The 13372-nt window shown below is 44.4% G+C and overlaps 1 protein-coding gene across 5 annotated transcripts in view; it reads right to left on the bottom strand.

Annotated features, from left to right (window-relative positions):
- Positions 1-13372, bottom strand: part of IL15RA (interleukin 15 receptor subunit alpha) — a 37086-nt gene that overhangs the window by 16643 nt on the left and 7071 nt on the right. For all 5 annotated transcript variants that reach the window (XM_070380919.1, XM_070380921.1, XM_070380922.1 and 2 more), the window contains exon 2: positions 458-652. In XM_070380919.1, coding sequence (XP_070237020.1) covers positions 458-652 — 195 coding nt within the window. The remainder of the gene's footprint in view (positions 1-457; positions 653-13372) is intronic.

Genomic DNA, 13372 nt, shown 5'->3' with positions numbered 1-13372 from the left:
GGAATTGGGCAGCCCTCCAGGGAGCAGGGTGCTATGAGCAAACACCTCTGTCTATAGCCCAGTTCTTGCTTCTGTGATCTAAAGCACTGATGGTAATAATAGTTAATATTTACCAGAGTTTGCTTACTCCTCCTGCAACCCACAATGTTGAAAAGGACCTGATGAATCAGGCCCATTTTATTGATGAAGAATCAAAAGATCGAAGACATTGAGGCCCTTGCCCAAGGTCTCATGGGTGGTTATGTGGCAGAACCAGGATTTGAATCCAGAACTGTGTGGCCCCCAAAGCCCATGTAGTTCCCCCTCTTTGAGCTGTGTTTAGAGGCCCATTGGTTTATTTAGCCTCAGTCCTCAACCCAGACATGTAGGCTCCCTCATCAGCTGCCCATACTGCGGTCTGCTCTCTGCGTGGCCATGGCAAAAGGGGTGGAGGGACAGTACTGGGACAGCCACTTACTGATGCACTTGAGGTTGGGAGTGGTCCAGTGGGCGACTTTCGCGGTCTCGTTAAACACACATTGGGTCAAGCTGGAGGTCCCAGCTTTACGCTTGAAGCCAGAATTACAAACATACCGCTCCCTGGAGTTGATGCTGTAACTCTTGACCTGGATGTCTGCATGCTCCACGGATGTGGGAGTCGGGCAGGTGATGCCTACAGAAGCGTAGAAGAGAGAGAAAATGTGAGCAGATTGCAGCTTGCTCTGCAGGATGCTTGTGTGGAAGTCAGTAACTTTAAACCCAAGGGACCCTGGGGATCCACCCCCCAGATTCAAGCATGTGGAAGATGTCGAGTAAGGGCACCCACCATCTAGAAGTGGTCCAGGATCTTTCTTTAAGAGCCAGCCACTGAGCATCACTAGAGCCTGGGGGTCATCAGTGGAGACCCCTCTCCCTGTCCTCTACCCCCATGTCTCCAGCCTCCGTATCTTTCAAACATATCCACCTCTGTCTCTCTCCTACCCTGAACAACAGCAAAAGGCTCCAGATTGCTACCTTTAACAAACCTTCCATTTCCACAAGGCAGCTGGCATCATCTTCATTTTTTAAATAGTTTATGTATTTATTTCTTTGGCTGCCCCAGGTCTTGGTTGTGGCATTCAGGATCTTTAGTTGTGGCATGTGAGATCTTTAGTTGCAGTATGTGGGATCTAGTTCCCCCACCAGTGATGGAACCCGGGACCCCTGCACTGGGAATGTGGAGTCTTAACCACTAGACCATCAGGGGAGTCCCCAGCAGCATCTTTATAAATGCATATTTGGTGACTTCACTTTTTCCTGGTTGCCCACTGCCATCTTTCCTAAGCTGAGTTTAATGTCACTTTCTTAGGAAAGCCCTCCCTCACCCCTGCAGTCACCTGAGTCCCAGAGTTCTGTGTCCTTTTCCTCTACAGTGGGTTCCATCCACAGCTGTATTTAAGACACGGAGCCTTCAAGAAGGCTCTGCTGGTCCCGTCTGCCTCTCCAGCTACTCTTGTCTCTGGCCACACTGGCCTTTGGCCCATCACCACCCCCCATGCCTTCACCATGCCCCCTGCCTCCCCCCATCCCACCCTTCCTAGCTTAGTTCAATGTTACTTCCTCAGGAAAGCCCTCCCTCACAAGGGTCCTCAGTTCTTACAAGGTGAGGACCCAGCCAGGTTACCACCTTTCCTCCAAAGCGGCCTCCTTTAAGACTGAGTCCCATCCAAAGCCAGGAAGAGTTTATTGCAGTTAAAGTTTCAAAGCAAGATTTTCCTGTAGCCACTTGAAATAACTGTATGATTTCTTAATGCTCTTTCCCCTATCAATTCAGTACATTATTAGGTTTTCTTGTGCATGGAAGAGATGGGAGAACTAGTTTCTGAGGGCAAGCCTCGCATATGTGGGGCGGTCGAGGCAGCTGAGAGTGGGCTGTGCTGGAGGCAAAGTCCCACAGGGAAATTCCTCAATAGCATTTGCCATCATCCTGAAGGCTCCTTTCTCAGTTACTAAAGGGTGTGTCTGTGCTGAGTGGCTCGTTGGTTGGGTGCCTGGCTGCCCACAGCTGCCTGCAGAGCTGACTTCCGGGTTCCAGGTTGGGAAATGAGTAAGTCTCTGCTGAGCAGCTGGAGCATCATGAGGGTTAGGACTCTGGCAAGAGGAGTGAGTGAAGTAATCTTTCTGCCAGCGAGGGACTCTGAGGGGAAGACTGAATGTAGCGCCAGTTGGATTCACAGTCTGGAGGAGGAAGGCGCCCTAACTGCCCCTGTGCCAGGGGTCCAAACTAGGGCTCAAGGGCCAAATCCAGCCTGCCATCTACTTTTGCCAATAAAGTTTTATTGGCACACAGCCTTGCTCATTTGTTCATGAAGATAGATGCTTTCACTCTGCAACAGCAGGACTGAATTGTTACAACAGAGATCTAAATTATTTACTTCCTGGCCCCTTTTCAGGAACAGCCTGCCCCAGGCTGTGTAGCCTTGAAACAAACCACTGCCCTTGTTACTAAGACCAGCTGAGTGAGTCAGCAGAGAACTAGCGCCGCCCTCGGAGTAACTGAGGTTGACAAAAGTAACATTGCCCCGCATAAAAAGAAAAACTGCCCCACGTGGCAAAACTCAGTGTAAGTCAGAAGACAAATGACCAAAATGACAAAAAAACACTGCATTTTCTATCACATAGTGTTAACTTCTGTCATGTCAAGAGCTCCTGAAAGTCAATCAAAAGACTGCCAATCCCACAGAAAAATAGGAAAAGAGTATAAACCGGAACTTGACAGAAAAGGAAATACAAATGCTGTTAAATACATTTTAAAAACGCTCAACCTCAGTCATAATGAAGGAAATGTAAAATAAAACTACCTAAGACAGTGCTTTCAGCTCCCAAGTTGGAATAGAGCCAGAAGTTGGTTACTACACCATTACTGGCATGTGGCTCATACAACCCCAAGTGAGACATACTTGTAATCTAAATACCCATGCATTTTGACCCTGCAATTCTGCTCCCAGGGATTTTATTTTACAGCTATATCTGCATTCCTGTGAAACACTGTTACAACACTTATGCATGTACCCTTGAACTCAGCAGTTCCACCTCTAGGATTTGCCTTACTGGTGTATTTATGAAGTGAGTGTGTACAACATTATCCATTAAAATAGCCAGTAAATTACCCTGTATGTCGTCAGTAGGAGAATAAATAAATTACAATAGAGATTATAGCGCCACTGTACCATGAAGTCCTACCCAGCTCTTTACAATAAAGATTAGAAAAAAAAAGAAAGAATTTATTTATGCACTGAAGTGGAGAGATTTCCAGGATAAACTGTTAGGTTTGGGAGCAAAGGGACAGAGCACTGTGTTTTATACACTACCCTCAGTGAGAGATGAAGCAATACATATATCCAGTTTTTTGTTTATACATAAAATCTCCAAAAGCATACACAAGAAACTATTCACACTGGAGGTGAGGCAGCTGAGGGATAAGATTGCTGCCTTTTCATGCTTTCTGAATTTTTATTAAAAATGCTTTTGAAATATTTTGTAATGCTGTTTCTTCTGCTGATGTGTACACAGGTTCTTTTTTTTTTTTTCCCCCCATGATATATGCTGGGATAACAATCAAAATAGCTAGCAGCCAAACAGTGGCCTGATTCAGACAGCAAACAATCAGAATAGCTGCTGGCATTAACCAGGACCCGATGGGGTGACCACTGGCCACAGATCAAAAGCCACACCAAGGATGAGAACTGGCAGAATATCAGTCATGTATATATATACTATATACTGTTTTAAATATATGAAATACTTCATAATAAAAAAGTGGGGGATGGTATTTAAAAATACCCCACCACAGGAAGTCAGAAATCACAGGACAAAGGAGAACTAAACCACGCGGAGCGTGCTCATTGCTTTTACTGTAACACCATGGCATCTCTGCGTGGAGTCCTAGCTTTCTGCTTTCCTGCCTGACCCTCTGCCCAGGGCTTACCCATCTTCTCCTCCAGAAAACGCCCTCTGGGTTTCCACACTCCCCAGCTGCTAGCCTAGGTACAGATGTCAGAGAATCACTGCCAGAATGAGTGGGACATGTACTCACCTCTCAGGGTCACCACCTCCTGAACCCCTTCTGCCACATCCTGCTGGCTAGGAGGGCCTCTTTAGACATCAAATCAGAGGGAGCCACATTCAGAGTGTGGTTGGAACAGTTACTGCCAAGTGCTCAGCAGTCTACAGACAGGCCAGCCACCACAGGGCCAGCTGTCAGACCCCCACCTCCCACTTCAGGGTGTATTGGTGAGGTGTCAGCATCCTCACACCTGAGCACACCTGAGCACACCCGAGTCCAGTGGGTCAGTCACTCTGGGCTTTACTTTGGTCTTCCTAGTCTCAGAAGGGAAAATACATTGTTTGATTTTCATTCTTAATCCAACACTGACTCTTCTTTTAAAACCCCATCGACATCTAGTATTAGATTTTTAAAATATTTATTTACTTATTTAGGGTGCACTGGGTCTCAGTTGCCACATATAGCATCTAGTTCCCCAGTCAAGGAGCATGAAGCCTTAGCCCTGGACCACAAGAGAGGTCCCTAATGTTACATTTTTAAAACTATAATATCCAGCTTGCTGTCCTTTATCACTCCATCCTGACGCTGGCAATGCTGTCTCCACTTACAGTGATTCTATAGTGGACACAGCATTTTCATTCCCTTTTCAATGAGATCATAAGATAACCATTATATTTTAATGTAGTAGTTTTCTAAAAAAATTTTTTTTCCCTATTAACTTGTGTGAACAGAGATCATGGGATAAGCGATCTGGCTGTTTAGGTGTACTCCCTTCCTCCTCCACTCTCTCCATCCGATGTCTGGGTTGCATCTTGCTCACCTGAATCCCTTCCCAAACATTCTTATTCGCCTTGTAGTCCTCAAGTTCAGCTTCATCCACGGATTCCAATTTCGAATCATGTTTTGAATCTATTGATCTTTCCTTGGTCACCTTTTTTTTTTTTTTGGTCCTCACTGTTTTCTATGTTGTCTTCAGGTTTGAGATCATGTGTCAGCAAATTGTCCTACATCTTCTAAATCTGGAAATCCTTTCCTCCATTTAGGGCAATGAATTTCAACTTTGAGTGTTTGTGGCATTCTGAAATAAAACATTTGCCCTGTCACTCGAGGGGATTTAAAAAGTTGAGGCCATGGCAACTGTGTCAGTAAGAGCCACAAGAATCACTGCTGCAGTGTAAGGACGCCGTGCTAATGTGTCATTCTGCAGAGCTGCCTGCTATGTGGGTGGGACAGTTTATTGCATGTATAAGTACCTAAGTTTATGGCATATGTAATAATTCTAAGTTTGGGGCAGACTTAAGTAAATAGGCAGTCTTCTCCATGGTGGCCTGACTCCACCTTAGATGCATAGTTAACCTGCGACACAGTAAAGATGGGTGTGAGCACCCTGGCAGGATGGAAGAAGCGCTCCTGTTCCTTTGCACTTGGGAGATGGCTGCCCTTGCAGCTCCTGCTGTCACTCATCTGCAGCCCCCACGGGCGGCCGAGCAGCTCCTCCAGCCCTGTGACCCTTTGCTGCAGCTTCTCCCACCTTTGGGCCAGGTGTGTCCAGCTCCAGGATGAGGAGCGCCCCTTGTGGAAGCTGGAGTCTCAGAGGGAAGATGAAGGACCCACATGGGTTCCAGCTCTGCCTCTCGGCTCCCAGGGGGCTCTTGCTTCCCCCCGGTTTACATCCATCTTCCCACCAGACCATGACCTGGAGGCTCCGGCTTCAGATGCAGAAAGGACAGCTCACCTAGACAGTAACTGGCTCCCACAGCAGCACAAGGTGGTTCTGCTCCTCTTAGATCCTTAGGACCACAATCCTGACGGATACAGTCTCAGAGTATCTCCCACAGTTGCTTACTAGTTACAGTGAGAAAATGGTAACTATGTTGCTTCCCACAGTTGGTTACTAGTTACAACAGGGAAAATGGTAACTACCTTGAAGAAAGCTGCCCACCTGAACCAAGTGATCAGACATAACATCACAGGGACGTTCCCCTGGTGGTCTAGTGGCTATGACACTGTATCCCCAATGCAGGGGGCCTAGGTTTGATCCCTGGTCAGGGAACTACATCCTGCATGCTGCAACTAAGACTCGGTGTGGTCAAATAAATAAATTAAATATTAAATAAAAAGAAGTAAGATCACCAACATGGAGATATACAGCTGTCATATGCCTCCTGATCTGATTCACTACCAAGGACACAGGACCACATCTGTGGTTTCCCTCCCCTAAATTCATAACCTGAATCTAACCATGAGGAAACATACAGAATGTTCCAGACTGAAAGAGGCTAAAGAGATATGATAACTAAATGTTACATGTGGTCCTAGATTAGATCCAGAATTAGGAAGAAAACAGCTAAAAGGACATTAATTGGACAACTGACGAAATTTGAAAAAATGGACCTTGTATTAGATAATATTATTATGCCGAGATTAAATGTCCTAATTTTGACAGTCATACTGTGATCTGGTAAGAGTGTTGTGTTTTAGGAAGGTATGTAATAAAATGTGTTCCTGGGAAATATACATTGAGATATTTAGGCATAAATATTTCAAGCATAATGTGGCAAACAGTTTAGATGCTTCAGAAGAAGATGTACATGTAATATAAATATGCAAATGTACTTATACTTAGAGAGAGGGGGAAACAGTAAATAAAACGGTGGTCCAGTGGTCAGGAATCTGCTTTGCAGTGCAGGGGACATGGGTTTGATCCCTGGTTGGGGAACTAAGATCCCACATGCCATGGAGCATCTAAGTCCATGTGCCACAACTACAGAGTCTGTGCGCCACAATCTCACATGACGCAACTAAGACCCGACAAAGCACATAAATACATTTGAAAAAAATAAAATGGGGCCAGATGTAAACAGTTGGCAAAGATGGGTAAAAGGTATTCAGAAGGCCTTTGTACTGTCTTTACAACTTCTTGGTGAGTTTGAGGTTTTATCGGAATAAATAAAAGTAAAAAATAAGTAAGCATGCAAATCAACATTAGCTGAGTGGTGCCTGGGGCCCTTTCCTTGAGATTTCCTCTTGAAGCAAACTCTACGAGCCCTCTACAGCTCAGACAACAATTGCCTTTGGGTCAGGAAAATCTTTGATTATTTCCCTCGTGATTTTCATGGTGCTGACTGCCCCTCATTACCTGTCCTCTCTTCACACCTTTTAGAGTTTCTTCCTCACTTCCCCGGGGGCCAGTAGTGGTGCTTCCACTCTTTCTACACTTGGTCGTCTTTTTTTTTTTTAATGTTTATTTCACTGCTCTGGGTCTTCTAAAAAATTTGATTATGCTATTTCTTTATTTTTGGCTGTGCTGGGTCTTTGTTGCTGCGTGGGCTTTTCTCTAGTTGTGGTGATCGGGGGCTACTCCAGGTGCGGCGCTCATGGCCTCTCTTGTTGCTCTGGGGTCCGAGAGCTTCAGTAGTTGTGGCTCTAGAGCACAAGGTCAATGGTTGTGGCGCACAGGCTTAGTTGCTCTGCAGCATATGGGATCTTCCCGGATCAGGGCTCGAAACCAAGTCTCTGGCACTGGCAGGCAGATTCTTTGCCACCGAGCCACCAGGGGAGCCCTGCTCCGGGTCTTAGCTGCAGCGTGTGGGGTCTTTTAGTTGCCGCTCGCAGGCTGCAGCCAAGAGTTCTGCATTGTCCCTGATGGGAGTGTTCGTCTCTGTCAGGGCCACACTGGAGGCCTTGCTCTGCCTCGTCAACTCTGCTCTTTGCTGCCTTTACCCTCCTCTTCTACCCTCCTTGTCAGTGCTTCTCAGATGTGCACCAGAACCGTCTGGAGGGCCTGTGACAACACAGAGTACTGCACCCTCTTCTTGGAACTCCCGAGTCAGCAGGTCCCAGGCAGGAGCCAAGCATCTCACTTCCTAACCCCAGCCCTAACAAGCTCCTGGTGATGACGATGCTGCCGGCCCAGGGACCATGCCCTCTGCTATTTACAGGCGTAGAAGCGCCCTGGCATCACAGCAAGTTACTTTTCAGCATGAAAACTGCTTGTTCATTCTTTTTCAGGTCATGGTCTTGGTTCCATCAGTGAGGATTTCTTTCACAGTTCTTCCTGGTGTGCTCCTCTGAATTTATAATATTTTTTCATTGAATCTAATTCTCCCCCACCTCCAGCTCAAAAATGTTCTGTGGGTGTGTTTGTGTGTGTCTAGCTTGACAGTACCACACCACAAAATCTTAAATTAAATCTCAGATTTTTGCTACCAAAATCCTAAGTCTGTACCTGTGGGGCTTTGCTATACGTGAACAGAGCTGGGGAAGTATTTAGAAGGGGACGGGTAGGTGAAGTGGAGAGGAATGACCGTAAAACTCAACCCTGGAAGCATTTGACCATGACCAGCATGGATAGTCCCATAAAAACACTAGACTCTGTTCTATGATAAAGTGTTCCTTCCTTCTGTGGGAGCCTGAATGGACCTTGGACTTTTGGACCTCTCAGGGTACATTACTGATGGCTGGACGGTCTCTCCAGTCACAGAGGAGTAACTCCAGAGAATACAGCAGATGGGAGAGGGCTCGGCAAAGATGGGATTTAGTTGGCAAGAGTGTATTTAGCTGGTTTCCTTCCTTATTCCAAGTCTGGTCTCTGGAGCTGACACCATCATTGTCTTGGCCTTGGGAGAGTCTGTAATGTCAGAGTCGAGTGTTGAGCCTCTCTGCCAGAGGTTGTTCTGAAACCTTAGAAGGGAGGAGACTCAGAACCCCCGCCTCACCCCAAACACCACACACACAGTGATGCTCAGGACCAGTCCATTTCCTCAGAATTGCAAAGGCAACATGCTCAAAGCTGTACCTGTCTTTTTTGTGACCAGCTTATTTCACTTAAAGGGCTTCCCTGGTGGCTCAGATGGTAAAGAATCTGCCTACACTGCAGGAGACCTAAGTTTGATCCCTAGATGGCGAAGATCCCTTGGAGGAGGGCATGGCAACCCACTCCAGTATTCTTGCCTGGAGAATTCCATGGACAGAGGAGCCTGGTGGGCTACAGTCCATGGGGTCGCAAAGAGTGAACATGACTGAGTGACTAACACACTATTTCATTTAGCATAATCAATATTGTAGCATATTTCAAAACCACCTTCCTTTTTAAGGCTAAATATTGCACTCTGTATCAACCACATTTTGATTGTCATTCATCTGCTGATGGACACTTGTGCTGCTTCTACGATTTGCTTACTGTGAATAATGCTGCTATGATCATAGGTGCACAAATATCTCTTTAAGACCCTACTTTCTTATCTTTGTTCCTCTGTATATAATGTATCTTTATTCTTTGGGTCATGATTTTCTCCCTCTCCTCATTTTTCAGCAGTCTGAGTATGATGTGTCTAGCATGAGATTATTTCAAGGGGCTGGCATTTATCCTGCTTGGTGTTCTCTTAGCTTCCTGCATCTGTAATTGAATAGCTTTTATAAACTTGGAGAAATTCCCAACTATTATCTCTTCAACTATTTCTTCTGCTCCATTCTCTTCTGTTTGTGGAGCTCTGATTACACATGTATGAAACCACTTCCTACTGTACCACAGCTCTTGGATGCTCTGCTCTGGTCTGTTTTCCCTCTCTTGTTTGCTCTTTGTGTTGCTGTTAATGTGTACTGACCTGTCTTCAAGTTTACTGATTCTTTTCTTGGCTATGTCAAGCGCTGTGATAAGCTTGTCAAAGGCTTGCTTCATCTCTATTGTTGTTAAGTTTTTTCTAATATTATCATTTGAGACTTTCTCATGATTTCCATTTCTCAGCTGAAATTCCCCCCTTTACTCATGAATGCTGTCTATCTTTTTCATCTGAGCCTTTAACATGTTAATGATATTGAGCTAGCCAAAAGGTTCCTTTGGTTTTTTCCATAAGATGGCTCTCATAGAGCTTAGTTGTCTTTAACTTCACTGGAAACAATTTTGTTAGATTGTATTGTGACAACTATCATATCAGCATACATTTTTAAAAGCTTATCAAAATTGGGGAATTTGTATGTAGCCATTTTAAATATTGAAGATGGAAGAAAAAAGCAACATTTTTGGCATATTGTGCATTATTATTTCAGGAAAGGTAAAAACACAACTGCAATGCAGAAAGATATTTTTGCAGTGTATGGAGACGATGCTGTGACTAATCGAACATGTCAAAGGTGGTTTGCAAAGTTTCATGCTGGAGATTTCTCACTGGATGACATTCCATGGTTGAGTAGACCAGTTGAAGTTGATAGTAGTCAAATTGAGACATTAATTGAGAACAGTCAATTAATTGTTATATCATGCAGGCGATTGCTGACATACTCAAAGTATCCAAACCGAGGGTTGAAGATCCTGTGCACCAGGTTGCTTATATCCATCGCTTTGATGTTTGGGTTCCACAAAGTTAAGCAAAACAAAAACAAAAACAAAAAAAACCTTGACTGTATTTCTACATGTGACTCTCCACTTAAATGTAATATCTTCCATTTTTAAAACAAACTGTGACAGGTCATGAAAAGTAGACACTGTACAATAATGCAGAATGGAAAAGATAGTGGGCCAGGTGAAATGAACCACCACCAACCATACCAAAGGCCGATCTTCATCCAAAGAAAGTGATGTTGTGTATATGGTGGGATTGGAAGGGAGTCCTCTATTATGAACTCCTTCTGGAAAACCAAACGATTAATTCCAACAAATACTGCTCCCAATTAGACCAACTGAAAGCAGCACTCAGCGAAAAGCATCCAAAATTAGTCAACAGAAAACACATGTACATCAAGATAATGCAAGATCGCGTGTTTCTTTGACACCAAGCAAAAACTGTTGCAGTTTGACTGGAAAGTTCTGATTCATCTGCCATATACACCAGACACTGCACCTTTAGGTGTCCATTTATTTCAGTCTTTACAAATTAATGGAAAAACTTTCAATTCCCTGGAAGACTGTATAAGGCACTTGGAACAGTTGTTTGCTCAAAAAGATACAAAGTTTTGGGAAGATGGATTTATGAAGTTGCCTGAAAAAAATGGCAGAAGGTAGTGGAACAAAACAGGGAATACATTGTTGAATAAAGTTCTCGGTAAAAAAAAAAAAAAAAAGAAAAGAAAGTTCTTGGTGAAAATGAAAAATGTGTCTTTTATTTTTACCTAAAAAACTGAAGGACCTTTTTGGCCAACCCAACAGTTCCTTTAACTTCCAGTGCAAAGAGTCGGACACGACTGAGCGACTGAACTGAACTGAACTGAACTGATAGTTTCAATTTCTGGGTCATCGGTGAGTCTTGTTTATTGCTTTTGATCCCTGGGTCGGGAAGATCCCCTGGAGGAGGAAATGGCAACCCACTCCAGTACTCTTGCCTGGAAAATCCCATGGACGGAGGAACCTGGTAGGCCATAGTCCATGGGGTCCCAAAGAGTCGGACAAGACTGAGCGACTTCACTTTCACTTCATAGTGGGACTTTTCTGTTGTTGTGACATAGACATACAGTATGTTGAGACATATTTTTTTGCATGGCTCAATTTTTGATTGAATGCTTAACCATATTTGTAGAACTGAGATAAACAGTATTTATACCTGAAAGTGTGAACACTTCTAATGCTAAACTGATGATGTGGGAAAGGTCCAGTCAGTCAAGTCAGTTGTTGAATTGGATTTAGATTTTGTTGTTGCTATGGTTAACTTCAGACTAGCATTGGCTTCAAATTCCCCCAGTTTTTTTTGTTTGTTTGTTTGTTTTAGCAGGGGATGGGGCAGGGCGGGGGCTGTGTTGGGTCTTCGCTGCAGTGAGCAGGGTCTCCTCTCTAGTTGCTGCGTGCGGGCTTCTCACTGCAGTGGCGTCTCTTGTTGCAGAGCATGGCTGCAGGGCACACACAGGTTTCAGTAGCTGCTGCTCCCAGGCTCGAGAGCACAGGCTCAGTAGTTGTGGCATACACACTTAGTTGCTCTGTGGCATGTGGGATATTCCTGCGCAGGGATCGAACCTGTGTCCTCTGCATTGGCAGGTGAATTCTTTACCACTGTGCCACCAGGGAAGCCCTCTTTTAGTCTTTTCTTGTGCTTAGGGTGAATTTGAGTAAACTCTGGGAGATAACGGAGGGCAGAGGATCCTGGTGTGCTGCAATCCATGGGGCTGCAGTCAGACACCACATAGTGACTGAGCAACAAGTGCTTCGACTGGGGGCTGGAGTGGCGGGGGTTTTTCTCAGTGTTCCTGCTCCACCCTCATCTTGAGTCCTCTTCTGTTTATCTAAACCACAGGGGTTATCTCTCCACACTCCTGCCCACCCCACCCTGGGCAGTTGATGGCTGCGCTTGTGACTTGGCATTTGCTTGCCTGGATGCGGTGGGGCCAGGGGAAGCTGACTCTTGTCCTGGTCCAGCCTCAGTCTTAGGCAGGCCCGCTGTGCCTGGCGCTCAGGCTTGCAGCTTTCAGTCGTCTTGCCTTTTCCTTTCGTGGCAGCCAAACGCTCCCTCGTTATCTTTAACGGGTTTGTGCATGTAAAAGCGTCTCCAGCAGCAGCAGTGGTGGGTCTCCAGCGGTGTTGGTATAGGATCTGTACCCAGGACCAAGTATACGTGGGGTTATTTAGGGACTTGACATTCTGTTCCAATGATATATTTGTCTATTTGTTCATCTAGACATCCAATACCTTGCTGTCTTGATTATTGTAGCTTTATTGTTGAAGTCAGGTAGTATAAATCCTCTGACTTTTTTAATCATTTTCAAAGCTGACTTTGGTCCTTTACTGGGTTATTGAATCAGTATATCAATTTCTAACTGGAAAAAAATAAGCCTGCTGAAAGTTTGATTGAAATTGCATTAAATTTATAGATCAAGTTGGTGAAGAACTGACATCTTAATAGTACTGAGTCTTCTCAATACCCATAAACACAGTCTTTCTTGATTTATTTAAGTCTTCAGTAATTTATCTCAGAAATTTTTTCTAGTTTTCAGTGTATCAATTTTGTACATCTTTTGTCAATATATCCCTAAGTACTTCATATTTTTACTACAACCCAAATGACATTATGTTTATTTCAGTTTTTAATTGTTGCTAGTATTTTGTATATTGATGTTTGTAAATTGATTGTGTGCTCTGCAACTTTGCTCACTCATTCCATTAGCATTTTTGTAGATTCCATGGGATTTTCTATGCAGGTGGTTCCATAGAAATTTCATGATTCCATTTCATTTACTGTGTTGTCTTACTAAATGTAACACTCTGTTGTGTTATTGCAGTGTTTGCTTTCAGATCTGTAGTATATGTCTTTGCCTCATCACAGCTCACCCACAGGTGAAATCATACTACTTCACATGTGTAGTATAAGAACCTTGAACAATATACTTTCATTTCTCTCCATCCAGCCTTTTGCTATTCTCTCAAAT

The sequence above is a fragment of the Bos mutus genome, chromosome 13 (assembly GCF_027580195.1).
Source record: "Bos mutus isolate GX-2022 chromosome 13, NWIPB_WYAK_1.1, whole genome shotgun sequence".
NCBI classification, from domain to species: Eukaryota; Metazoa; Chordata; class Mammalia; order Artiodactyla; family Bovidae; genus Bos; species Bos mutus.
This window is presented reverse-complemented; position numbering and strand designations above follow the sequence as displayed.